At 40.8% G+C, this 27622-nt stretch overlaps 1 protein-coding gene across 1 annotated transcript in view; it reads left to right on the top strand.

The window, feature by feature from the left end:
- The window catches only part of spata13 (spermatogenesis associated 13), a 110194-nt gene that overhangs the window by 65900 nt on the left and 16672 nt on the right, over nt 1-27622 (top strand). The window contains 6 exon segments of the mRNA XM_033022771.1: nt 972-1343; nt 2387-2531; nt 19055-19191; nt 21857-22036; nt 22960-23151; nt 24468-24647. Coding sequence (XP_032878662.1) covers nt 972-1343; nt 2387-2531; nt 19055-19191; nt 21857-22036; nt 22960-23151; nt 24468-24647 — 1206 coding nt within the window.

Here is a 27622-nt window from a genome sequence, read left to right as displayed (position 1 = left end):
TATCTCAACCACAACAATTGCCATTTGTATTTTGTTAGAAACTTTGAGGTTTTAAGTTGTGATGCATGGTGCAAAGTATGCAGTTGATGTTTTATGTTGTCAGTCTGCTGTACATGACTTTGAGATTGTCAGACTGACTGGCATGTTCCAAAACGGGTTAATATCAAAAATAAATGGTTGTCTAAATGGCCACTATCAATAAGAACTGTATATTATATCAGTGCATGTGTTGTGCATCAATATCTGACCGTGGTAGATATTATAATACATTTATTTTGGCTAATTACTTTTAATATCTGCAAGGATTAGTTGCTGACTAACATTTGCCCTTTATAAAACTGCCTGACTTTTAATTTTTGGGTGTATAAAGTATTGCCAACATTATATCTGTACAGACTGGAAACCTAGTCTTGTAATTTAGAATTATCCTTGGTGCTAAAATAATTCCAAATTTACGGGTATCTTTGGCATGCTAGCAAAGGAATCTGTTTTATTTGTACTCTTAAATACTTTAAAATTCATGGTGATGTCAAGATGGATACTCATTGTCGCACATACATCCCTTTCCTGTCCCTAAACCCAAATATCATTCACCACATACCTATCAATTTAAGTGTGTTTATTAGTTCCATTGCTGATACATATGACAATTAAACACTCTTAACTTTTGTATACAGTTGGCTTGGGTAGTTATCTTTTTCCTGCCCATGTTTTCTCGATGTTTAACAATTGCTTGACCTCAGAATGTTGTGAAAATCAACAAAATCTGGATATCGGAGAAGATTTAGGCTAAATATGGTGAACCTGTAATGCATATTTTCTCAGGTTTATAAAGTCAGTCCAGACGTCTATCCTTGTATATATTGGCAGTTGACATTGAGATATTTGTACCAAAGAACTAAGTTTCTAAGAACTAAGAATTAAGAAGCAATACTAAAAAGATGATGATTCTCTGTGTTCATATTTGAAAGGTTTCCTCTGAAGACCTGTGGAGAAAGCCATTATCTTCATTGGAAGAAGACATTCTGAACACACAAAGAGTTGGTCAAAGGAGGTGGAACTGTGGAAAAGGCAGGCAGCGACAACGGCCCGTTTCAGACTATGGCCAGTTTGCGAGCAGGAAGTTTTTTATCCCAAAGAATGATCTTCCTGTTCAACCCCCAAACATGGATTTTACAGATAGTGAGGACACCACTGATGCAACTTGTGTTGATTCCCAGCCACAGCAATATACAATTATTCAGCATCATGAGAACCAAAAGAGAAGGCCCATCTCTGTAATTGGTGGATTCAATGTCTATGAAAATAACTCTGAGCAAATGGAGGACCTTCTTACAGTACAAGTAAGATGACACTTTTGCTACCTCTTCTACACAGAATGAAACTTTTCCATTTTGCTTTACTTAATAAGGGAAGTAGAGAGAAACCAGGGAAACCAGAGAATTCTTCGGGATGGGATTTACTCCCACTGGGAAGAGAATGGGTTAATTAGGCTACATGCACTGCAGGTCATGTCTCACTAACTTGATTGTGAGTTTTATGAGGAAGTGACAAAGATGATCGATGAGGGTAAGGCGGTGGATGTTGTCTCCATGGATTTTAGTAAGGCATTTGATAAAGTCAACCATGGTAGGCTGATCCAGAAGATTAAGATGCACGCGATTAACAGTGACTTTAATCCAGAGTTTAATTCCAACGTGTGGTGTTGCAACTTGGGAGGTCGAATGTTGGAGGAAAATATGCAATTAATGCTAAGACCCTTAACAGCATTGAGGTACAGAGTGATCTTGGGCTCCAAGTCCATAACTCCCTGAAAGTGGCAACACAAGTAGATAGAGTGATTATATTTATACTTTTAAACTGGGAGATTTCAAATATTTTGTACTGCACGCCACTTGTGGGAAACTAGTTTTTTTGCCCCTTTTTCTCTTCCGGCTAAATCCTCTTACATTTGTAAAAATAAAATGTAAATCATAATACTTTGTACTAAAGAAAATTCATTAACATGAAAGAGTGAATTCAAAGCAACTTGAATATTTTTTTAGTTTGAATTGGGAATTCAGTAGAATTTGTGTATGCAAATATCAAAGGGTGATTGCTATGTGGAACGAAGAAGTAGTTGAGGCAGGTACTACATCAAGATTTGAAAGACATTTGGATAGGAACACGGATAGGGAAGGTTTAGAAGGAAAAGGGCCAAATGTGGGCACGTGGGACTGGTGTACGTGGGGCATCTTGGTCGGCAGAGGTGCGTTGACCAAAGGGCCTGTTCCCGTCCTCTATGAATATAAATATAGCATGCTTTTAATATTAATCTTATTCATCTGTCATTTTACTTCTAATAATTAATCATTTCAAATGTTTTGTTCACTTATTCTGTTTCCAGTCAGTTGTTCGACCACCCATCCCTTCACATGAGATACCACCATACAAAGCAGTGTCTGCCAGAATTCGACCGTTAACCTTCTCCCAAAGCACACCCATTGGTTTAGATCGGGTTGGACGGAGAAGACAAATGAGGACATCAAATAGTAAGTGACATTTATCTAAATGAGCATGTATATTATAATCCTGATTGTAAGCATTTTCAATAAAGCGCATTCCCTACCATCATAGATGAAAATCTCAGCCAATTTATTTTGATTTGTTGTGACGTTCAATGAGCCGCACAGAGACCAAAGCTTCAGTCAAAATAAAGACACAAGTTTGTAGATTGTGGAATCTGGACCAACAAAGAATCTGCGAGAGGATCTCAGTGGGTCAAGCAGCATCTGTGGGTGTGAAGGAATGGTCAATGTTTTGGATCAAAACCGGATTCAGGGTTGCTTTCTGATTGCTTTAATGTGCCGGCTCCAGGACAAATCATCAGAGATATGTCCAAGAACTTGAAGTTGTTTTCTCTCTCCACCACTGACCCATCTGATAGTTCTTGAATCCTCGGTCTTTCTCTTCTAAAATCAATAATGTCCATTGGTGGAGAACAAGGTTGTTGTTCTGGCACCATTCAATCAGACAATCTATTCGTAAATCAGAGTCCTCTATTACAGAGCTGTTCGGATGAACTGTGCCAAGGAGCCTTGCATCATTCTCCAGACCCTCCTCACCAATTCACGTTTGGCAAAGAGGTGGGCAGCACTCTCCTCCCTATGTCCCGCGGGCAGCGTGCATCAGTAGTAAGCTTCCAACAGTACAGAAAATACCTCACTGGAAGAGCCCTTCTCACCACCAGCCAAGAGGTGTAGGTGCTTGTTGGTGAGTTCTGGTGAAGTCACCAACAAGTTGGGCAGTGTGCTCAGGATCATGCCACAGGATCTAAGTTCTTATCTCACAGTACCTGTAGGATGATCCGGGCTGACTGTCCGATGGACGTAGTCAAAGATGTTGGTCTGGAAGAACTTTTTCCACAAAGGACAGATGCTGTGGTAATGTCTTGCTGACTGGCACATTGCATGGCAGCAGTGCCAGGCCCATCCTTGGACAGGTAGAACCTCAGCAATTATTAACACTTGGTGTCCACATACTTTGGCTCTATGCATTGCCTAATGTAGCCACACACGATGGTGGCCATCAGGATGAGGGTGACGTTGGGCATGCTTTGGCCCCAGTTGTCTACGGACGTGCATTGTGATTGGTTGGACCATCTCCATCTTTGATCCCCAGATGAAGGAAAATGACCTGGGTCAAGGCAAAGAGTGGGGTACAGCCAAACCGGCACTGGGTACAGCCACACCTGCGCCAAATACAGCAGCCCTGAGAGCACCCCACACCCGATGGCTACATTTTTCCCAGTTATCGAGAGAGAGAGAATGTTGCTTCCACAGACCTATTTTTGTATGACCTAGGCTATCTGCCCCCGCCAATTCTTGTTGCAACACCAGCCCCTCTGAACCAGATCCCCAGCACCTTCAGGTAGTGAGCCCTGATGGTGAAGGGGACAGAAGATTGGTTGGACCAGCTGCCAATGAGCATGGCCTCGCTCTTCCTGCGGTCAACACTGGCTCCCGATGCCGATGTTTTAATTGTCTAAATGATCTAGTGCAGAATGGAGAGCCAGCGAGATCGCACCCTCTATTGATCTATTGTGGCGGTAGGCAAAGTGTAGTAGGTCCCGGTCCGTGCTAAGGTAGGAGTTGATGTGAGTGATGGGCAAATGGAAATCAGCATCTTATGAAGTTGTGGAAGGAATAGAATTCTAGGGTTCAGGTCCTGCCCAATTGTGGGTCTTGGGCCAGAGTCATTCGGGTGGATGAGATCAGTGGTTAGTACTGTGGAAGTTGATGGTGGAGAGCTAAGTGATGAGACTTAAATGAGCTGCACTTTTTGTTTTTTCAGGGCTTTAATTTCCCCTCAATGCTTCAATGGAAGTGCTTGCATGGGGTATGTCATTTGATGCATGTCTGATGTGGAAATCATTTCATCTGTGCAATGGTGAATCTCAAATAAAAGTACCCATTGAAATTTACAGTGGCACAAATTGACGTGGGAATGGTCACTGTTACATTTCATACACTGAGGAAAATAATTATTTTTAGATGGATCGCCCTACAGAACAACAGCACAATGAAATGGGATTTTTATACCTAGAGTTTTGATGCATATTTTAAAAAAGAAGCAACTATTCTCCTTTAACGGCAATTTCTTAATGTTAGCTGGGGCAATTAAAAAAAAAACTGTTGACTAATTTTAGGAGGAATATGTGATGTACACATCAGCTTTTGTTTTAGAATTGCGTGTAAGGCATGCTGGTGAAGCATCATTAATAATGCAGTGCAGCATTTAACTACTCATTTATATTCGGGTACAATTCAGTTTGTAGCAGTCAGATCTTTGTGAAGGGTTTGTAGCGGTGCATTGCAAAGGCTGCATAGAGAAAGAGGGGGTTTCCGAGCATATTGTTGAAATAAATTTGCACTCTGAGTTGAAGCTTGATAGTTTAATCAGGTACCAACATATCAGGCACACTGATCCCTTAAATTTTAAAGTTTGCATGCTTTACCAGTTGGGTGTACAAATCGTTTCATTCAAATGTTTGGTTACTCTCGACGAACATGTCTTCTAAAATTAAAATTAAAAGTTGCACATTTCCTGAGATGTTGCTAGGGAAGAACACTTGTACAAGATATCATTGACGCCACTTACTGTTTTGCTAAAACAACCTCCCTAGAGTCACCCCATGACATCAGAGAGAAAAAAATACTGAGTAGTTGGAAGTATAGTGTACGGTAAGCCACTAGTGTTGCATTGGCGTCTGGCCTGATGAACTCTGCAGCCAGTCGAACCAATGAATGAATCACTGCAGAGTTTCAAACGCACTGGATTTGCTGTATTGGGAAATAACAATAATGTCTTTAACCTAAATCAGCTGCTTTGCTGTTAAACACGGAATTCATTTTCAAGAATGGTTGCAAGGGGGGAAATTAGCAGATTTTGGAGTCTAGAGAGTCTACAGTTTGGTAGGTATTACACAAGTGTTTTGATGATTTGTATATGTCTGTGAAAATGAAAGGTAAAACATTCATACAGGGAAAGTAATTCAGGATAATGGTGAAGCATTACATGAAATGAGAAAACTGGAAAGAAAATATTGTATTCTGGATTTCATCAAATTGTTGGTATGAGGATATAAATTTCTAAAAATGCATTAGTCATGATCTTGGAAACCGGGAGTGTTAATGACTAAGCACATAGAGCAAAGTTGTATTTAAATTAATGAGCATGTTGATTATAATTTAATACTTTAATTATAGTTCTGTTACTCAGAAAAAACAAGACATTAACAATTGGGGAAGTTTATTAACAGTCATTGTTTCAGTAGGAGCATCGCCAACCTTTTAAGATGTGGCTCAAAATGTTTAAATCCAAATGCGTTTCATTACATTGCACTTAATATTTGCCAAATTTTGGAAAACATAATTTTCATGCATGGAATGAAAGGCCTAAAAAGGTCTTTGAATGCATTTTGAGAACATTTGCCATTTTAATAAATCAAAATCTGACACATTTTTTCTAGAAACAGAATTTTATTTTTTACAAGTGTAATATCTTTAAATCTTCTTGTTATGATGATATAAAGTACAAAATTAAGCTTATTGTAATGTGTTAGTACTAAGGAATTGCAGTGTTAACTAAACAAATTGCATATATTGATTCTTTAAAAAACTATGTTACGGGTTTGTTGGATAAGATCATTAATTAATTAGACATGAGTTGAGTTTTTCATTGCTCAGAAATGACAATAACTAGTATAATTCCTCGTATGTTGCAAAACATACTTGCCGACTAAAATCTGATTCTGATTCTGATAACTAGTTGATTGAAAGGCCTTAAGAATTGCAAGAGAAGAAAGGCATTGAAATTCTAAAAGAAAAACTCCTTACACTGATGCTGAGTGTCTATATCGCCTTTATTTTACGTATCAATCAGTTTTTTATGCAGGCTATTATTTCCTCAAACAACAGAGTAAAAATCTGTGGATATTTTAACCATATAGATATTGTTATCTTACTGTATAATTTGAAGACCACGAAGATTCAATGTACAGCATTTGATGAAAAGTCTGTAAAATGCATTGAAATTTTTTAATATCAGTACTATTTACTACAGTAATTCACTGTACAGGCAATGGCAACTATTCTTAGTCTGGTTATTTGAATTGATCTCATAAACCCGGAGCTCCAGTAAGCCTAGCAACAATGCCAGTTTCCACTCTGCTTATCTGGCTTGGCATTTACATTTTCTGGTGCTTGAAAAGTAGGTCATAAGCTTCCTAAACCCATTTCTTCTGTGACATTGTGCAGTGGTGGGAATAATCAAATTGATTTGAAAAAACAATTAAAAGGCAACACTGAATTTTTGAATTTGACACACTTTTTTATTGCAATACACAGTTTTAGTAGTTTTTATCTTGTATACATATTATGTAATGTTAATTCTTATAGAAAAATCCATGAATATATTGATAAAAATATAAAATGCCGGGAAGGCTCAGCACATCGAGCAGTATCTGTGGAAAGAGATAGAGTTAATGTTTCAGATTGAGCTGAGTAGTGCTTCCTGAGGTTTTTTGTTTCATTCACAGCATCTGCAGTATTTTTATTTTAATCAAAATATATTAATTCTCAGTTTGATAGTATTTGTAAAACAGATTTTGCTCTTAAATGATGTGGTCTCTTATTTATTTAATCCATGGGTTTACATTATATCGAAACTGTTTTAATTCAACCGTCTAAATTTAATTAAACTTCTCTTTTTGTACTCAATTAACAATAATTTTACTTCGGAGTCACGTGAGTGACTACGTGAAGAAGCCCGCCAGGACGCATGCGTGTCATATCGCTTTCACGCTTGCGAAACGACAGGCGGGGTGGAACGTTCCCCCGCAGCGGTAAGTTTGAAACCGCGACCTGCAGGTAAGTGATTTACTCTGCGGTAGTTTTTGTCCCCGCACTGTTTTTACACAGGGGGGAAGCTGGACAAAATAGTGTCCACAAGTGCTGCGAGTAAAGCTGGCTGGGGAGGACCGCGAAGTTGCGGGAGCCAGCAGCAGCTGAAGGCACAAGCCCGTAAGGGATCAGCTGGGCCGACTTTTTGTCCCGCGCCGGCCAGAACACCACGGCCGGGCGGGAGACTATTCAGAATGGGGCCGTCGACTTTTGACAAGTTTCGAAAACGGAGGAGGCGGGGTGGAAAGACGTTCCCCCGTAGCGACAATTTAAACCAGGACCTGCAGGTAAGAGCTGTGGTCTTTTTGTGTTTTCCCATGCTGATTACAGGTGGAGAAACCAACGGGCTGCGACAAAGCTGGTGAGGGAGGACCGCGGAGCAGCGGGCAGCCAGCAGCAGCCAGCGGCACTCGGATCACCGATAGTGGGATCAGCTGTGCCCGATGTCGCCTCCGCTCCGGCCAGATCCACGCGGCCGGGCGGTAAGGCTAGACACAAAACAAACGAGGTCGTGGACTCAGAGGAGTCCGACTTTGAACAACCACGGGCGGCCAGCGACCGAGAGCGCTGGAGCCGGATGGAGCGGTGTGTGGAGCATTTGCTCCAACGTGACAGACTCCGGGAGATGGAGTCGGGTCACTGTGGGCCCTATGATAAACCCACAGCAGTACCTCTTGTAGGGCTGCACAGTGCTTCTACCTCATCAGAGGGGAGCACTGCGCGTCAGTTCTGGGCTGACCTGGAAGAGGGGTCCGCAGAAGGAAAGACAAGTGTGCAAGGGGTGCAGGGACTGTGCAAACCTGGGACCACAAAACCACCAATACTATTGTTTGGAGGCAACCTATCGAAGCAAGTCAAGGAGCTCGATGAGGAAGCAAAAACCCTGGGACTAATAAAAGGGACTCCAACAAAAACCCACTACAGCCAAAGACAGCACCCCTACGCACCCACCAGCAGAACTGGTGAAAGCTCGAAGGCCCGGTACTCAAAACATGAGTCTTTTTAGGCCATGGCCCAGGCCGGCCTTCTTGGAAGATGCGGGGACCTCCAACGCCAACCAAACCGAAAATCCAGACACCAGCGCAACAACAGCAGCGAAGAACCTACAAAAAAGAAGTAAACCTGCCACTGGTAACTATGGAGGTAGGTGGGTCTGGTTCCCTACAAAATACAGGGAGCATGGAGGTTGGGGGGGAGATTACACTCTTTTCTGAATGCATGGAGCATGTTAACAACCGATACTTACATCTTAAGCAGTATCCAGGGATATACAATAGAGTTTATACACAAGTACAGCCCTCCAGTTCAACATATACCGAACCGAATGTTCGTGCTTTCTGATAAAGAAAAATCAAAAGCGCAAGCTGAACTGGAGTGGCTTTACGTAAAAGGTGTAATTGAGAAGACTCAACACGAACCATTAGAATTCGTGTCCAATATATTTACCAAAAACAAAAAAGATGGTGGTTGTCGCATCATCATAGATCTGACAAAATTGAATACATTTGTACAATATATTCACTTCAAAATGGAAACCTTTGTTACTGCTAAACAATTAATTTCCAAAGGTTACTTCATGGCCAGCATCGATTTAAAAGATGCTTACTATTCAGTGCCTATACGAGGTGACCACAGATGTTACTTAAAATTCAACTGGATGGGACAACACTGGCAGTATAAAGCACTGCCAAATGGCTTATCAGCAGCCCCCAGGCTGTTCACAAAAATTTTGAAACCAGCCCTAGCGTTTCTACGGAAACGTAAACACATGGTCATGGCATATTTAGATGCCATACTCATTGTGGGCAAAACTTTGGAATTGGCCAAACAAACTGTAACAGCCACAAAACAGTTATTTGAAAAACTGGGATTTATTATCCATCCAGTTAAATCTAAACTAACGCCTTCCACTACTATGGACTATTTGGGGTTCACCATTGACTCAGTTCACTCTGCCTAAGGGAAAGGCTAGAGATTTAATAGAGGCTTGCAATAACCTCATTGACATCAGCAAACCATCCATCAGATTGGTAGCAAAAGTAATTGGCAAAATGGTGGCTACTTTTCCAGCCACACAATTTGGACCTCTACATTACCAAAACTTACAGAGAGCAAAAATACAAGCACTCAAAATTAATGCAGGTCACTTTGACAGACCTATGAAACTACCAATCAAAGCTAAAATGGAACTAAAATGGTGGATAGATCTGTCTTTGTTCCAATCCAATCATTGTCAGTAACCCTTCCATGGTACTACAAACTGATGCCAGTGCACTTGGGTGGGGAGCCACCAATACCATCACCAGCTGTGGAGGTAGATGGACTGCTCAGGAGGCATCATTATTAGTCACACTGGGCATAAACTTACTGGAAATGTTGGTTGCATTCCATGGCCTAAAGTCATATTGTACTGGGTCATATCACCAGCATGTTAGACTACAGATAGACAATACCACCGTGGTAGCATACATTAACCACATGGGTGGGAACAAATCGACATCATGTGACAATCTGGCTAATACAATTTGGCAATGGTGTATCCAGAGAGATATTTGGATATCAGCCACTTACCTACCAGGAAGACTAAATTTAGTGGCAGACACCAGGTCACGCAAATTTAATGAAAACACCGAATGGATGTTGAATAAAAAAGTATTTGCTGATATTACAGCATGATATGGAACACCAGATATCGATCTATTCGCATCCAGACTTAACCACCAGTTATCAAATTATGTTTCATGGGAACCAGACCCTGGGGCAGCGGCGACAGATGCATTTTCGCTGCATTGGGGGGAAATTGTTTATTTACGTATTCCCTCCTTTCTGCCTCATCAATCGGGTATTAAGGAAAATACAACAAGACTCTGCGTCTGGTATTTTGGTAGTACCCGATTGGCCTACTCAACCATGGTTCCCAGTGGTATTAAACATGGTATTAGAACCATGTATCACCATCCCACATAGACCAGATTTATTGCTACATCCCGTAACAAGGGATAGCCACCCATGCCATAAACATTTGAACTTATTAATTTGTAGAGTTTAAAAACACCTCTACTACAATTGGGACTGACGGACCGAACAGTGAACATGATCTCGGCGGCCCAAAGACAGTCAACCAAAAAACAGTATCTGGTCTATATCAGGAAGTGGGAGATGTACTGCCATAAAAACAACATCACCTACAGAGACATGAACATCCCGTCTGTTCTGGAATATCTGGCAGGCCTCCACTATGATGAGGGGCTCAGTTACAGTGCCATCAACTGCGCCAGAAGTGCCCTATCGACTTACCTATGGCAGGGGACAGAGCGTTACTCTGTTGGGACTCACCCACTGGTAACAAAACTTATGAGGGGAATTTTTAATACTAATCCCCCAAGAACCAGGTACTCCCAAATATGGGATGTAAGTATTGTCCTGAAGATGCTCAGGAATTGGTCTCCAGCAACAGCTCTGTCCCTACACAGACTGACATTAAAAACAGTCATGCTAATGGCATTGGTCACGGCACAGAGGGTACAGTCACTGCATAAACTAAGACTGGACAACATGACTTCCTCAACAGAAAATATTACGTTTCATATCTATGAGTTAGTAAAGCAGAACAGACAGGGATCAGCAGGCCTCAATATACAATTTAGGTCATACCCAACAGATGACCGTCTCTGTATAGTAAGACATCTGTCGTTATACATGGAGACAACGGAAATCGTAAGAGGCAATGAGAAGGCACTTTTGGTCAGCCACAAGCAACCACACAAAAGAGTGACGGTCCAGACCATCTCAAGATGGCTGAAACAGGTGCTAACACAGGCTGGGGTGGATACTAATATTTTTAAATCTCATTCCACCAGGGCTGCAGCTACATCGGCAGCGATACAGTTGGATGTACCAATGGACCAAATCCTCAAGGCAGCAGGATGGTCTGGGGAAAAAACATTCCAATTATTTTACAACAAACCAGTAATGAAACCTGGAACGTTTGCAGAAACAATTTTAAGTTCTGTAAATTAATTTAAAAAGGGGTTATAATTTTGTGTTAACAAATTTTATGATTTCAATGTCGAATTCATGTCCAAATTATGTTAACACAATCCCTCCTACAGTCATCAAGGCAGACGTGATGCATGGACTCGTTTCCACGGCATGAAATCACAGAGCTTTAAAATCTTCACGTAGTCACTCACGTGACTCCGAAGTAAAATAGTAAGATTAAACGAGAACTTACCAGTTTGAAGTTTGATCATTATTTTATGAGGAGTTACGATGAGGGATTACGTGCCCTCCGCTCCCACCCTTGATCATATACTTAACTGGTATCTCTTCTCTAATCTTACTATGTTTAGTCATTACAGTTATCTGTGATTTCACACCGCTGCTTTGAAGAATGACACGCATGCGTCCTGGCGGGCTTCTTCACGTAATCCCTCATCGTAACTCCTCATAAAATACAGATCAAACTTCAAACTGGTAAGTTCTCGTTTAATCTTACTATTCTGGCTCTTTCTTTCACTCTCTTACCATTTAATTGGGGTGGGAGATTGCAACCTTCACGTGGTCCACCCTGTTTCGACTAATGCAATCAACCCGACGTGCACAAACAAATCGATCAAATAGAACAAGTTGACCTACAACTTTAGGCTGTGCACGCCATAGGCAAGAAGAAGACCATTTAACGCTTTCTTTTCAATTATGGTAGTTAAGCAACTTGACTGTGGTCCTGTAAGGGTCCCAAAAGCTGATGTGCACTTCTATGTGCTATACCTATGTGCATTTCTAGTTAATCATGACACATTGACAATAGACAATAGGTGCAGGAGTAGGCCATTCAGCCCTTCGAGCCAGCACCGCCATTCAATGTGATTATGGTTGATCATCCCCAATCAGTACCCCGTTCCTGCTTTCTCCCCATATCCCCTGACTCCGCTATTTTTAAGAGCCCTATCTAGCTCTCTCTTGAAAGCATCCAGAGAACCTGCCTCCACCGCCCTCTGAGGCAGAGAATTCCATAGACTCACATCTCTCTGTGTGAAAAAGTGTTTCCTCAATTCCGTTCTAAATGGCTTACCCCTTATTCTTAAACTGTAGCCCCTGGTTCTGGACTCCCCCAACATCAGGAACATGTTTCCTGCCTCTAGTGTGTCCAAACCCTTAACAATCTTATATATTTCAATGATATACCCTCTCATCCTTCTAAACTCCAGAGTGTACAAGCCCAGCTGCTCTCAGCATATGACAGTCCTGCTATCCCGGGAATTAACCTTGTAAACCTACGCTGCACTCCCTCAATAGCAAGAATGTCCTTCCTCAAATTAGGGGACCAAAACTGCACACAATACTCCAGGTGTGGTCTCACTAGGGCTCTGTGCAACTGCAGAAGGACTGCAGAAATTTGCTAATGTTACTTTGAATCCCTTCATCCAAATCATTGATGTATATTGTAAATAGCTGCAGTCCCAGCACCGAGCCTTGCGGTACCCCACTAGTCACTGCCTGCCATTCTGAAAGGGACCCGTTAATCCCTACTCTTTGTTTCCTATCTGGCAACCACTTCTCTATCCATGTCAGCACTCTACCCCCAATACCATGTGCCATAATTTTGCCCACTAATCTCCTGTGGGAACTTATCAAATGCTTTCTGAAAGTCCAGGTACACTACATCCACTGGCTCTCCCTTGTCCATTTTCCTAGTTACATCTTCAAAAAATTCCAGAAGATTAGTCTAGCATGATTTCCCCTTCGTAAATCAATGCTGACTCGGACCGATCCTGTTACTGCTATCCAAATGTTCGGCTATCTCATCTTTTATAATTGACTCAAGCACATCCCCACCACCGATGTCAGGCTAGCTGGTCTATAATTCCCTGTTTTCTCTCTCCCGCCTTTCTTAAAAAGTGGGATAACATTAGCTACCCTCCAATCCACGGAACTGATCCTGACTCTATGGAACATTGGAAAATTATCACCTTCAGTCCTATCAGTCTATCCAACGGCATTTCCTGCCTAATGTGGATTTCCTTCAGTTCCTCTGTCACCCCTGATCCTCTGGCCACTACTATATCAGGAAGATTGTTTGTGTCCTCCTTAGTGAAGATAGATCCAAAGTACCTGTTCAACTTATCTGCCATTTCCTTGTTCCCATAATAAATTCACCTTTTTCGGTCTTCAAGGGTTCAACTTTGGTCTTAACTAATTTTTTCCTCTTCACATACCTAAAGAAGCTTTTACTATCCTGCTTTATATTCTTGGCTATAATTCATAAATAGACTTGTATATCATAATTAACTGTTTCATATACTTTTTATGTACCTCATCTTTTCTCCCTGTATTGTCTTTTTAGTTATCTTCTGTTGTTCTTTAAACATTACCCAATCCTCTTGCTTCCCGCTCATCTTTGCTTCGCTTTAATTTTTTACTGTCCCTGACGGCCCTTGTCAGCCGTGGTCATCCCTTTCTCCCCTTGGAATCTTTCTTCCTCCTAGGAATGAACTGATCCTGCACCTTCTGTATTATCCCTAGAAACACCTGCCATTTTTGTTCCACTGTCATCCCTGCTAGTGTATCTTTCCAGTCAACTTTGGGCAGCTCCTCTCTCATGGCCCCTTAGTCCCCTTTATTGCAACACTGACACCTCCGATTTACCCTTCTCCTTCTCCAATTGTAGATTAAATCTGACCACTGCCTCCTAATGGCTCATTAACCTCGAGGTCCTTTATCAAATCCGGTTCATTACATAACACTAAATCCAGAATTGCCTTCTCCCTGGTAGGCTACAATACAAGCTGTTCTAAGAATCCATCACAAAGGCACTCTACAAAGTCCCTTTCTTGGGATCCAGTACCAACCTGATTTTCCCAGTCTACCTGCATGTTGAAATCTCCCATAACAACCACAGCATTACTTTTGCTACATGCCAATTTTAACTCCTGATTCAACGTGCCCTATGTCCAGGCTACTGTTTGGGGGCCTGTAGATTAGTCCCATTAGGGTCTTTTTACCCTTACAATTCCTCAGTTCTATCCATACTGACTCCACATCTTCTGTTTCAATGTCACCCCTTGCAAGGGACTGAATTTCATTCCTCACCAACAGGGCAACCACCCCCTCTGCCCACCTGTCTTTTCAATAGGAGGTATACTCTTGAATATTCAGTTTCCAGCCCTGGCCCTCTTGCAGCCATGTCTCAGTAATTCCCACAACATCATACTTGCCAGTTTCTAACTGGGCCTCAAGCTCGTCCACTTTATTCCTTATATTTCGCGCAATCATATACAGTACTTTGACCTCCGTACTCACTTCCCCCCTTGCACCGCTCGCAATTGGCCCTGACCTTACTCCGTTGTCCATTCTCGAGCTTTCCTTCCCATTAATTCGAGAATCTTTTGTCATTTTTCCTGTAGTCACTTCCCGTTCAACTCCATCTTTATACTCCCAATTTGTCAATCCCTCCTCCCTACTATTTAGTTTAAACCCACATGTGTAGCACTAGCAAACCTGCCTGCCAGAATGTCGGTCCCCCTCCAATTAAGGTGTAACCCGTCACTTTTGTACAGGTCACCCCTACCCCAGAAGAGATCCCAGTGGTCTATAAATCTAAATCCTTGCTCCCTGCTCCAGCCTCTCAGCCACACATTCAGATCCCCTATCTCCCTGTTCCTGTCCTCACTAGCACGAGGTACTGGAAGCAATCCAGAGATAACCACCCGAGAAGTCTGGCATTTCAGTCTTCTTCCCAACTCTCTGAACTCATGTTGAAGAACCTCCTTCCTCTTTTCCCCCGATGTCGTTTGTGCCTACGTGCACAACTACTGACGGCTGTTCACCTTCTCTCTCTCTCTCTCTAATGTTCTGAATTCGGCTCGTGCTGAATTGAGCTAAAGGTCGATGGAAAACACTAACTGAGGTCACATACACAAGCTGTTCTCTTCGGTGAGATTTAGCCAATTAAGACATGAGTTTGTTTGATCCAGTTTGGGGCCAAACCTTTGATCCTATCATATTTTATAATAGGTAGTGTTGTTATCAATGGCACATTAGTGGATTTTTAAACTCTCACTCAACCAACAAAACATTGTTGTTTCAGAATCTTCTGTTCATGGAGGCAAGCCCTTCTCCAACATGAGTGGATAATATATGTAGACTTCAACCTGAAATTTTTTGAACATAGTAAATAGACTTTATCAATGTATTTGATTTATTTCTGTCACATTAAAACCATGTTCTCCAGAGATGCTGCCTGACCCACTGAGTTCCTCTAGCATTTTGTGTCTTTCTTTGGTATAAACCAGCACCTGCAGGGGTGGAACATTGCAACCTTCTCGTGGTCCGCCCTGTTTCGACAAATGCAATCAACCCGGCGTGCACAATCAAATAAGATCAAATAGAACAAGTTGTCCTACCACTTTAGGATGTGCATGCCTTGCGCAAGAAGAAGCACCTGCAGTTCCTTGTAGTTCCTTTTCTTATTTATTAGCTTACTAGATATAATTTATGCTGCAGGCAAAAATAATTTTCCCAGTGTTTGCATTTACTCTTGTAAAGTTGATGCTAACTTTCCAAAGTTAGAAATGCTTTTGGGGACCTATAATTTCTATAGATGAATTTAGAATACAACTAAATTGACATACACTTCAATGCAAAATGTGTGGATGATGAGGATGCATATGGATGCTTGTTACTTGATAATATATTTTAATTAGCTAGGCAACTGCATGTTCTGTTCACAGACTGTACATTCTATTACTGATTTTAGCGACATAAAATATAAGTTTTATGTTGTAATACTACTTCTACTTGGTCAGCAGTGCTATTTGCTTTGCTTTCAAAACGATGTGAAACAATCAGCACAATGATGCGTTCCACATTGTTACTTTCACGAACAGAAGAAAGTATTGTTGTGGGGAAGGGGGGATTATTGGACTTTTTATTGTTTAATCGTCACAAGTGGATGTGCTCTTGATAAAACAATGAAAAGTGTTTTGTTATCATTGATAATGTCAAGAAATGCAGAAAGAAAACATGTCGGAAGAGCTGAGAATATCATGGGGTAGACCGTTTAATAATTTCCACGCTGATGAAAATTTCAGATTATACAATATTGCGGGTGTTGGAAATCTGACCAAGACAAAATATTCTCGAAATAGATAAGAGTGAATCAGTTAACATTTTAGATGGATGAACTCAATAATGGGATATATCAGTTATACAAATTATGATTGCATACAGTGCCCTCCACAATGTTTGGGACAAAGACCCATCATTTATTTATTTGCCTCTGTACTCCACAAGTTGAGATTTGTAATAGAAAAAATCACATGTGGTTAAAGTGCACATTATCAGATTTTAATAAAGGCCATTTTTATACATTTTGGTTTCACCATGTAGAAATTACAGCAGTGTTTATACATAGTCCCCCCATTTCAGGGCACCATAATGTTTGGGGCACAGCAATGTCATGGAAATAGAAGTAGTCAAGTTTAGTATTTTGTTGCATATCCTTTGCATGCAATGATTGCTTGAAGCCTGAGATTCATGGACATCACCAGTTGCTGGGTGTCTTCTCTGGTGATGCTATGCTAGGCCTGTATTGCAGCCATCTTTAGCTTATGCTTGTTTTGAGGGCTAGTTCCCTTCAGTTTTCTTTCAGCATGTAAAATGCATGCTCAGTTGGGTTCAGATCGGGTGATTAACTTGGCCACTCAAAAACTCCTTTGTTGCTTTAGCAGTATGTTTGGGATCATTGTCTTGCTGTAGAATGAACTGCCATCCAATGAGTTTTGAGGCATTTGTTTGACCTTGAGCAGATAGGATGTGTCTATAAACTTCAGAATGCATTATGCTACTACCATCGGCAATTGTATTATCAATAAAAATAAGTGAGCCAGTACCTTCAGCAGCCGTTCATGCCCAGGCCATACCACCCCCACCACCGTGTTTCACAGATGAGGTGGTATGCTTTGGATCTTGGGCAGTTCCTTCTCTCCACCATACTTTGCTCTTGCCATCACTCTGATATAAGTTAATCTTCATCTCATCTGTCCACAAGACCTTTTTCCAGAACTGTGGTTGCTCTTTTAAGTACTTCTTGGCAAACTGTAACCCGGCCATCCTATTTTTACGGCTAACCAGTGGTTTGCATCTTGCAGTGTAGCCTTTGTATTTCTATTCATGAAGTTTCTGTGGACAGTGGTCATTGGCAAATCGACACTTGACTCCTGAAGAGTGTTTCTGATATGTCGGACAGGTGTTTGGGGATTTTTCTTTATTATAGAGAGAATTCTTCTGTCATCAGCTGTGGAGGTCTTCCTTGGCCTGCTAGTCCCTTTGCGATTAGTAAGCTCACCAATGCTCTCTTTCTTCTTAATGATGTTACAAACAGTCGATTTTGGTAAGCCTAAGTTTGACTGATGTCTCTAACAGTTTTGTTCTTGTTTCTCAGTCTCATAATGGCTTATTTGACTTTCATTGGCACAATTTTGGTCCTCATGTTGATAAACAGCAATAAATGTTTCCAAAGGTGATGGAAAGTGGGTGCAGAGAGCTCTCTTATACCTGCATTAAGGAGGCAATTAAGCACACCTGAGCAATTACAAACGCCAGTGAAGCCATGTGTCACAAACATTATGGTGCCCTGAAATGGAGGGACTATGTATAAACACTGCTGTAATTTCTACATGGTGAAACCAACATGTATAAAAACGGTCTTTAATAAAATCTGACAATGTGCACTTTAACCACATGTGATTTTTTTCTATTACAAATCTCAACTTGTGGAGTACAGAGGCAAATAAATAAATGATGGGTCTTTGCCCCAAACATTATGGAGGGCATTGTATAAATTAAACTGCATTGTGATCCTACAATTGGGAAACATTGCAACGTTACCTAAATTTTTACTTGGCTACTCTGAAACTCTGACAATGTGACATTATACATATAGGCCACATTAAAATAAAAATCAATTGCCTTATTTAATGCCATTCACAAGGCAAGCCAAACTATCTCATAACCGTGAAATGCTATGTGGAATAGTTACTATTAAGTTATTGAAATACTGCAAATGGTGCATGTCAAAATACAATTAATTTCTGGATTTCTTTTCCCTGAAAGTAAATTTATTTTTAGTTTTTGGTGATGTCAACTTGAAATTTCTTCTAACAGAATGCTGAAGATGAGTATTTATTTAGGGACTCTTCACTTTTCTGTAGAATATGGATGATGATAAGTAGTTCCACAGTGGGTCAGTAAATCTTATGTTTAACACCAATCTTCACAATGTTTTTGCAAGGAACTGCTGAAGTTAGAATCTCAGATAAAGCAAAAAGGGCTGAAGTTTCTCGGCAAGACATCTGGAGTTTGAAGAAGGGTCATGACCCGAAATGTCACCTATCCATTCCCTCCAAGGATGCTGCCTGATCCACTTACTCCAGCAGTTTGTGTTTTACTTCACAATCCTGTGATTGCCATTGTCAATGGGACTGGTTCAGACTTAAATTTTCCACAGTCAAAATGTTAACACAACATGGAGTTATTAATTAAGATGCAGCATAGATTTTATGGAACGTTCAGATTGAAAATGTCTTAAACATCGTACTTTTCCCTTTTAGTATCTGCAGATAGAGGCACAGAGATTTCTGCTCTGGTTGATGACAATGGCAGTGAGGAGGATTTGTCATATGGGGAAATAAGTCGAGCAAATCCCAGATACCTTCAACCTGGTGGGGAACAACTTGCTGTAAATGAGGTGAAGTATTATTATGGTATAGCATGTATTTTGCCTGTTAAATGCTTAAATGAATTAGTTTTGATGAAGAGCCATTTATCTGAAGAAGGGGCTAGACTCGAAACGACACCTATTCTTTTTCTCCAAAGATGCTGCTTGAACCACTGAGTTACTCCACCATTTTGTGTCTATCTTTGGTGTAAAGCAGCATCTGCAGTTCCCTCCTACACATTTATCTGAAATGTTAGCTTTGTTTCTCTCACCACAGAGGCTGCCTGACGCTGAGTATTTACAGCACATTTTTTTATTTCAGATTTCCTTCCATCTGCAGTTATTTGCATTTCAATAAGTGAATTACTTTGTTGGAACATAATTCAACCTTTTCTGTAAGATTATTTGCAAAATAATGAAAGTTCATGAAAGTGGATTTCTTTAAACATATCTCGTCACACTAACGTGCATTCCCTGCCTGTGTGCTGTTACTCAAAATGATTCACAGGTTTTATAACATCACTGCCATTTGCATTACTTCATCATTTAGGAGTGTAGGGGATTTAGGAAATTGAAGGAAGAAAGTGACGTGTGGATACAAAGAAAAATTCTCCCAGCGAACATTTGTGCTTTATCATGATGTGCGTGGAATCTAATTATTCCATTGGACTGCAGTCATGAAAGCAGTTAGTCACTAATTGACAGGATATGAATCAAAACGAATTCACTTACAGATTTAACTGAGGAAAAATACATGTCATCTAATAATTGATTGATTAGTAGGACTAGGTGTTACAATCCCTAAGATTTCACTACAATTGACACTCTTGGGTATGACCACGAGGTGAATTTGCTACCAATCAGACACATCTTCAGTTGTGTACCTCAACATCACTGGGTGTCTCGGCCTTTTATCACAAGACACCCTCAGTCGAGGCAGGCCCACCGCAGGTTGATCAGACCTGGGTGTGTGTCTTATTGTTACCCTCTAGATGGTCACGTGGCAGCCCAGACAGCATCTTTCCTCTTCAGCCACAGCCAGTGACTGCTCCGCTCGGCGGCATTGGCAAGTTCTTTTATTGCCCCCCTTTGTGCCTACCCTTTGACTCCTACTTCCCTCAGGAGCCTTGCGGTGGAACTGGCTACAAAGCCCTTGCTCTCCACCCCCACTGGACACACCCTTGCCCTCCAACCTCTCTCCTCTGCCTCTGCTGCAAGGTTTGAATATCAAAGCTAATATTAGGTGCCAATTTTGCCTTGCTAAAGAGAATGATTGAATTCAACCTTTTTTTAATGTGGGTTTTCATACCTTTTGGTAGTTCATGCATAACATTAAGAACTTGGGCTTCTCCATCCCTCATTCCCTCTCGGCTATTTATTAAATACCTATAATCTATATCCGTATAAAATTGTGGCTATTTTGTTTTCAATTCCCTGATGATCATAGAATTCATGGTGTTAGTTTCCGAATTGATTTCTGTACCTCCTCCTAGTTTAGTTTGGAGATACAGCATGGAAACAGGCTCTTCGGCCCACTGAGACCGTGCCAACCAGCGATCCCTGTACACTAGCACTATCCTACACACTAGGGACAATTTACAAGTTTTACCAAAGCCAATTAACCGAAAAACCTTTGTGTCTTTGGAGGGTGGGAGCATCCGGAGAAAAGCCAAGGAGAACGTACAAACTCTGTACAGATATCACCTGTAGTCAGGATCGAACCCGGTTCTCTGGCAGCAACTCTACCACTGCATCCCCATGCCGCCGTAGCCTTTGCACTCTGCAAATTCTTGTGTAATGTGCTTTTTCCTTTTTCTTCCAAAATGGACAATTTAACATTTTCTCACATTACATTTAATTTGCTGGATCTTTGACAACTCATTTAACCCATCTATTTTTCTTAGTAGCCTCCTTATTTCCTCTTCACAACCAGCTTACTTTGTCATCAATCGGTTTACCAACATGCTTTTGATACCTTCCTCCAAGTTGTAAATTGTAAAATCCTGGGGCACCAACACCATTCTTCATGGCACACTGCTCACTTCCAAATTTCCTTTATATGCCCTATCATGTAGCATCATCAAATATATGATGCTCATAACACAAGGTGAAATGTATTTGGATTATTTCAGTATTTTATTGATATAATATTTTTAAACTGAATATCCTCTGATTCACTGATATCTTTTTTTCTTAGGTGACAATGTAGAATGGGCAGTAATGGTTTCATCACCCATCACTGTGTGCTTATATTTTCTCTTATTGTGAAGTTAAGATATTATGATTACAAGTTCGTTCAGATAGGTGTAAATGGCACCTGAATGTTCTTTTGTGAAATACACTTTATTTGGCAATTTTGTTTGTGCTCTCTGCTGTTCTAGAGATACCAAGGATCGTCCAATATTTGGGGCTTGTAGCCATTTTATTTGTGTAAGTCGTGGCAGCGAATATTAGCAGGCTATTTTATGAAGTCAATGAAGCAGAGACATTTCACCCCTTATTAAACCAACTCAATGGGTTCCCCACCCATTAATCATTATTGGCTTCTAATTACTTCTGTACACACTTTGTGATATCAGTTTAGTTTATTGTCATGTGTACCGAGGTACAGTGAAAAGCTTTTGTTGATTGCTAATCAATATTTTACATGCATTCACCAAAGATATTGTAAACTGAAACTTGTTTCTTTCTCTAGTTGATAAGTGATGGCCATGTTGTATGTGCAGAGGCGCTCTGGGATCATGTCACCATGGATGATCAGGAGCTTGGATTCAAAGCTGGAGAAGTCATCCAAGTACTTGATGCCTCCAACAAGGAATGGTGGTGGGGCATGATTGATGATAAAGAAGCCTGGTTTCCGGCCAGCTTTGTTCGAGTATGTTTTTTTCATATGAAATTTGAGAAGTATGATAATAGTTTATCTCATAAGGTTCATAAGGTTCATTTATTGTCACATACACCAATTGGTGTAGTAAAATTCACTGGCCAGGTTAGTCATACAATTTAAAAAAGCAAGAGACTCAAAAACACATTTAACATAAACATCCACCACAGTGACTCCTACACATTCCTCACTGATGGAAGGCGAAAATAAAGTTCAAGTCCTTCCCTTGTTGTTCTTCCTTGGTTGGGGGCCTCGAGCCCCCCGTTGACAGGACGATCTTGAGTCCCGTAGCCGGCGGCGTTCTGGCCCTCCGCATCGAGGCGTTCAGCTCCCGCATCGGGGGGATGTCATCTCCCTCGCGCCGGGCGATCAAACCTCGCGTCTGGGCTGGACGAACCTTCTGCGGCGTTCGAGCTCCCGACTAGCCTCTCCCGAGAATGTGAGCCCTTGATGGTAGGTCCGCGCCCAGCGGTGAGGCTCACGACATTCCGAGGCGGCTTCCCGCTCCAGCGATAGTAGGCTGCAGAGCCCAGAGAATGTGATCCAAAACTTGATCACCTCTCCGGGAAGGTAAGAACCTGAAAAAAAAGTTACCCCCGACCCCCCCCCCCCTGACCCCCATATAAAACAAACAGAAGAACATTAAAACAAACTTTAAAGAAACGCTAAAAATAACAAAAAGGATGAAAAAAACGAACAGACTGCCGGCAGGGCCGCCATCTCCCCCCTCCAACGCACCCTAACACTTCTCATGAATGAGGATTAATTGAGTTTATTTGCTCCATACAGAAATAAAAACTGTTGTGTTTGTAGTTAAAGTTACAGTTACATCTAAATCAGAATCCTACTTAATAGACATGAAAACCTTTCCAACACAAGACAGATTTCTTGGATTTAATTTTATACCTTATTAGCTACGGGTGAACCAGGAGGATGCCAGAGGTGAATACACTGGAAAATCTCCGGATGAACGGTTGGATACTCACTGCAGTAAACATCGCCTTCACAAAAGCGCTGAAAACAAAGAGCAGATGCGAACAAATGTAATCAAGGAGATCATGAATACTGAACGAGTCTACATTAAGCATCTGAAAGACATCTGTGAGGTACTGCAAAGATGCAGGTCTGAAATTGGAGGAAATCGTATTTTATTTCATAATTACATCCTTATAGATTTATGTTCTGAAATATACAATGCAATTTGGCTTAACATGACAAGCAAGTTCATTTTCAAAGCCTTATGATTTTTGAGAACATGTTATCGACTTAATGAATTTCTCCGTAATCTGCTCAATTTATTTTGAAGGCTGAGATCTTTTACCGTTATCTTCATAACAACTTCTGTATCCAGGAGTCTTCCACTAGTTCAGTGGACCAGTTCTTCCATTTTGAGAATTTGTTCCAACATGAGCTGTCTGGTTTCTTGGGCCTGCTCATTGTGATTTGCTATCATAATGTCAGCCAACTTTAATTTTGTCTACTCAACTCATTCACTCTTACCTTCCCTACAAATTTGCAGCATTGCATTCTTTCATATTCAAGCTTAACATAATCGCTGTTTTTTTTATAGGGATACTATTTTTTAATTTTTCCCATCCTGAGAAAAATGGTTCTGACTGTCTCGCATAATATTAAATGCTTCTATCAGATTTCCTGCAACCTCCAGTGTTCCAGAGAAAACAATCCAAGTCTCTCCAACCTTTCCCTGTAGCTAATACCCCCTAATTCAGGAATCATTCTGGTACACCTCCTCTGCACCCTTTTCAAAGTCTCCACATCCTTTCTGTAGTGGAACGATCAGAGTTGTATGCGATACTCCAAATGCGGCTTAACCAAAGTCCTATAAAGCTGCATCATGACTTCCTGATTCTTATAATCAATGCTCAGATCTATGAAAGCAAGCATACCATGTCTATCTGCTTGTGTTGCCACTTTCAAGAAGTTGCGGACTTGAACCACAAGATCCCTTTCTACATCAATACTGTTAAGGGTCATACCATTAATTGTGTATTTTCCCTTTACAGTTGACATCGCAAAGTGCGACATCTCGTACTTGCTTAGAATTAAACTCCATCTGCCATTTCTGTAGCCAATCTATATCCTGTTGTACACTTTGACAGCCTCCCTCACAGTCTGCGACTCAAGCAATCTTGATGTCATCTGCAAACTTACCAACCAACCTGTCTACATTTACATCCAAGTCATTTATATAACAAACAGCAGAGGTACCAGCACAGATTCCTGTGGAACTCCACTGTTCACAGACTTCTGGGCTGAATATTATTATTTCACCACAACCCTCTCTTTTCTATCAGTAAGCTCTTAAACGAACGTGCAAGACCATTTTAAATTACTATTTTCATCTATTTCATCAATACTACATACACTACAATGCTTGACAAATAGCATCTTTGCTTTTCAGGGATATATTCGTCAATGTCGCAAACATACAGGGATGTTTGCTGAAGCACAGTTGAGTACCATTTTTGGGAACATTGAAGAGATTTACAAATTCCAAAGGAAATTTCTGAAGGACTTGGAGAAACAATTCAATAAAAATGAACCTCACCTGAGTGAAATAGGATCCTGTTTCCTTCGACACGTATGTTAAATGCATGACTGCAATTTAATGTTTATATTCAAGGTTTGATTCCATTGTGAATGAAATTTTGTTTTTCAAAGAGGAGTCTCTGGAATCATCATCAGATCGCTTGCATTGTAATATGCCTGAACTAGCTTTGCTTCCTGATTTAAGACAACTTTCTACTTTATGAAAACATAAATCAGTTAGAAAATACAAATCACTCCATCCTCGGAATTCAGATATCAGCTATTCAACTGCTGTCTGGTTACAATTTGATCAGGTGCCCATAATTTAACAACATGGGTGGCACGGTTGCATAGCGGTAGATTGTCGGATAATCCTAGTGTACGGATTGAATGCTGATCAGCGTAGGCTCAGGAGGCGGAAGGGCCTATTTCCGCGCAGTATCTCTAAAGTAAACTAAAAGTGGACACTACTTCAGAAACCCTGAACCGTAACCTCCTTTGGTCTGTTTCAGATTTTGAGGTATGTGTCTATTTTTATTCAAGATACTTCATTGGTTTCAGCACCTGCATCACTCCCCACCCTCTGCTCCTTTCGCAAAAATATTGGACCTAGTATATCCTGTATTTCTGAGTATACCTTTTCTTGTTCAAAAAAAAAATTCAGGATGTGGGGATTTATTGCCCACCCTAATTGCCCATGACCTGAATGTCTCAGGAGGCTATTAGGTTTAGGTTCGGGTTTGTTATTGTCATGTGTACCGAGATACAGTGAAACGTTTTGTTTTGCATGCTATCCACTCACGTCAGATAATACTATACATAAATACTTTCAAGCTAAACTGAAGTACAATAAATAGGGCAAAGGGGAAGATACAATGTGCAGAATATAATTCTCAGCATTGTAGCACATCATTTCCACAAAGTCAATGTCCACAATCGGGTAGAGATTAATCGGATAATACCCTAGCAAGGAAAGGACTGTTCAGAAGGCTGAAAACAGAGGGAAATAAGCTGTTCCTGTGTCTTGTGCTGCGCGCTTTCAAGCTTCTGTACCGGTTGTAGGGTAGGAGCTGTGACGTCTTTGATTATGTAGGCAGCTTTTCCAAGACAGTGTGAAGTGTAGATCTGGTGTGAAGTCTAGTCCGGGCAATGTTTGGCATTGTGTTCCCAAACCGAGCTGTAATGAAACCGACCATATGCCTTCTGTGATGCATCTCTAAAAGTTTGTTAGTTTCATTGGAGACATGCCGATTTCCCTCAGACTCCTAAGAAAGTTGGTGTGGTGTCTTGGCTGTTGCATTCCAAAAGGTATTTAACAGTCAAGCGCATTTATGGGCCTGGAGTCACGGCCTGACTATGAATGGCATTATATGACCTGTGAGGAATCCATATGATCAAGCTGGAGTTTTTACAACAAACTGGTGCTGTTTTTTTTAATTACAGATTATTAACTGAATTTAAATTCTACAGTTGCCAAGGTGAGATTTGAACTCAAGTCCGTGTATTGTTATTTGTGGCCTCAAGATTACATGTCTGGTAGTTTTATTACTTTGCCACTACCATTCCCTCAATAATAATATTCAGGTAAACCTACTGACGTGTGTGATCATTTATAAATTAAATTGGAGATGAGGAGGAATTTCTTTAGCCACAGCGTGATGAATCTGTGGAATTTATTGCCACAGATGGTTTTGGAGGCTGTCATTGGGTATGTTTAAAGCGGAAATTGGTAGGTAAGGGTGTCAAAGGTTACAGGGTAAAGGCAGGAAAATGGGGCTGAGGGAAAATAGATCAGCCAATGGGCCAAATGGCCTAATTCTGCTAATTCTATGTCTTATGATCTGATTTTTTTTTTCTGCCTCAACATCAAAAAGTGAATTATGTAATGTTGAGGTTTAGAACAATTAATGGATTTTTTAAACTAAAATTGTATGTAATATATAGTTTGTCACAGTGATGACACCTCTATTTACAGGTTTACGCTATAATTTCTTATGGTATAAATTGACAGGATAGAAGGTTGTCGTAATTCCTGAAGACAAGCTTGGTTCAGATAAATGAATGTGCAGGCAATCTGGTGATTAAACTGGAGACATCTCTCTGGAGGTGAAAAAAATCTAATTCCTTCAAACTATGTCTCCAAATTCTCTGAAGAAGGGTTTCTTCAGAGAAACGTTGCCTATTTCCTTCGCTCCATAGATGCCTATTTCCTTTGCTCCATAGATGCTGCTGCACCCGCTGAGTTTCTCCAGCATTTTTGTGTACCTTCGATTTTCCAGCATCTGCAGTTCCTTCTTAAACACTCTCCAAATTCTCTGATGGGATTCCAAATTTAGAGCTGCATCCCCTGTGAAGATTTAGTTAATACAAACTGTTTATTCATCAGAATTTATTTATCAGTGGAGATGACTAATTAACCTCTGGAGTTTCCTTTCATTTTCTGCTTCAGTAGCTCTTAAAAATAAGCAGCAGCAATGCCAATTGTTGAGCGAGCACGAAGAACAAACATTTCAGCTGCTAGTTTAATATTTAAAAAATACATAGTCTTGAACCTTGGACGTCAGCCTCCCATGTGAAAGTACAGGCAAAAATATGAGCACAAAACCTTCCCTTTTAGACGATTCTATTTCCCTTCTGTAGTGGGAAGGATAGGTAGGCGATTTGTCACTGATCTCTATCTACCCATGCATATCCTTATGGTACACATCTGTTTATTTGCTCAGTAGAGTGTATGAGTTGAGCCCAAAGCCATACCCATTTCCAAATGACTTGACATAGATAAAACATAAAGCAATGCAGAACAGTAACAAGGTTCTTCAACCCACAATGTCAAGACCAACTTTTATCAGCCTGCACATAATTAATATCCCTCAATTCCCTGCATATCCATGTGCCTTTCCAAAAGTCTCCTAAATGCCACTACCGTATATACCTCCACCACCATCCTTGGCAGCACATCCAGGCACCCACCACACCTGTGTGTAAAAAAACCCCAACAACTTGCACATCTCTTTAAACTGTTTCCCT

Source organism: Amblyraja radiata, chromosome 6 (genome assembly GCF_010909765.2).
Source record: "Amblyraja radiata isolate CabotCenter1 chromosome 6, sAmbRad1.1.pri, whole genome shotgun sequence".
Classification (NCBI taxonomy): Eukaryota; Metazoa; Chordata; class Chondrichthyes; order Rajiformes; family Rajidae; genus Amblyraja; species Amblyraja radiata.
This window is presented reverse-complemented; position numbering and strand designations above follow the sequence as displayed.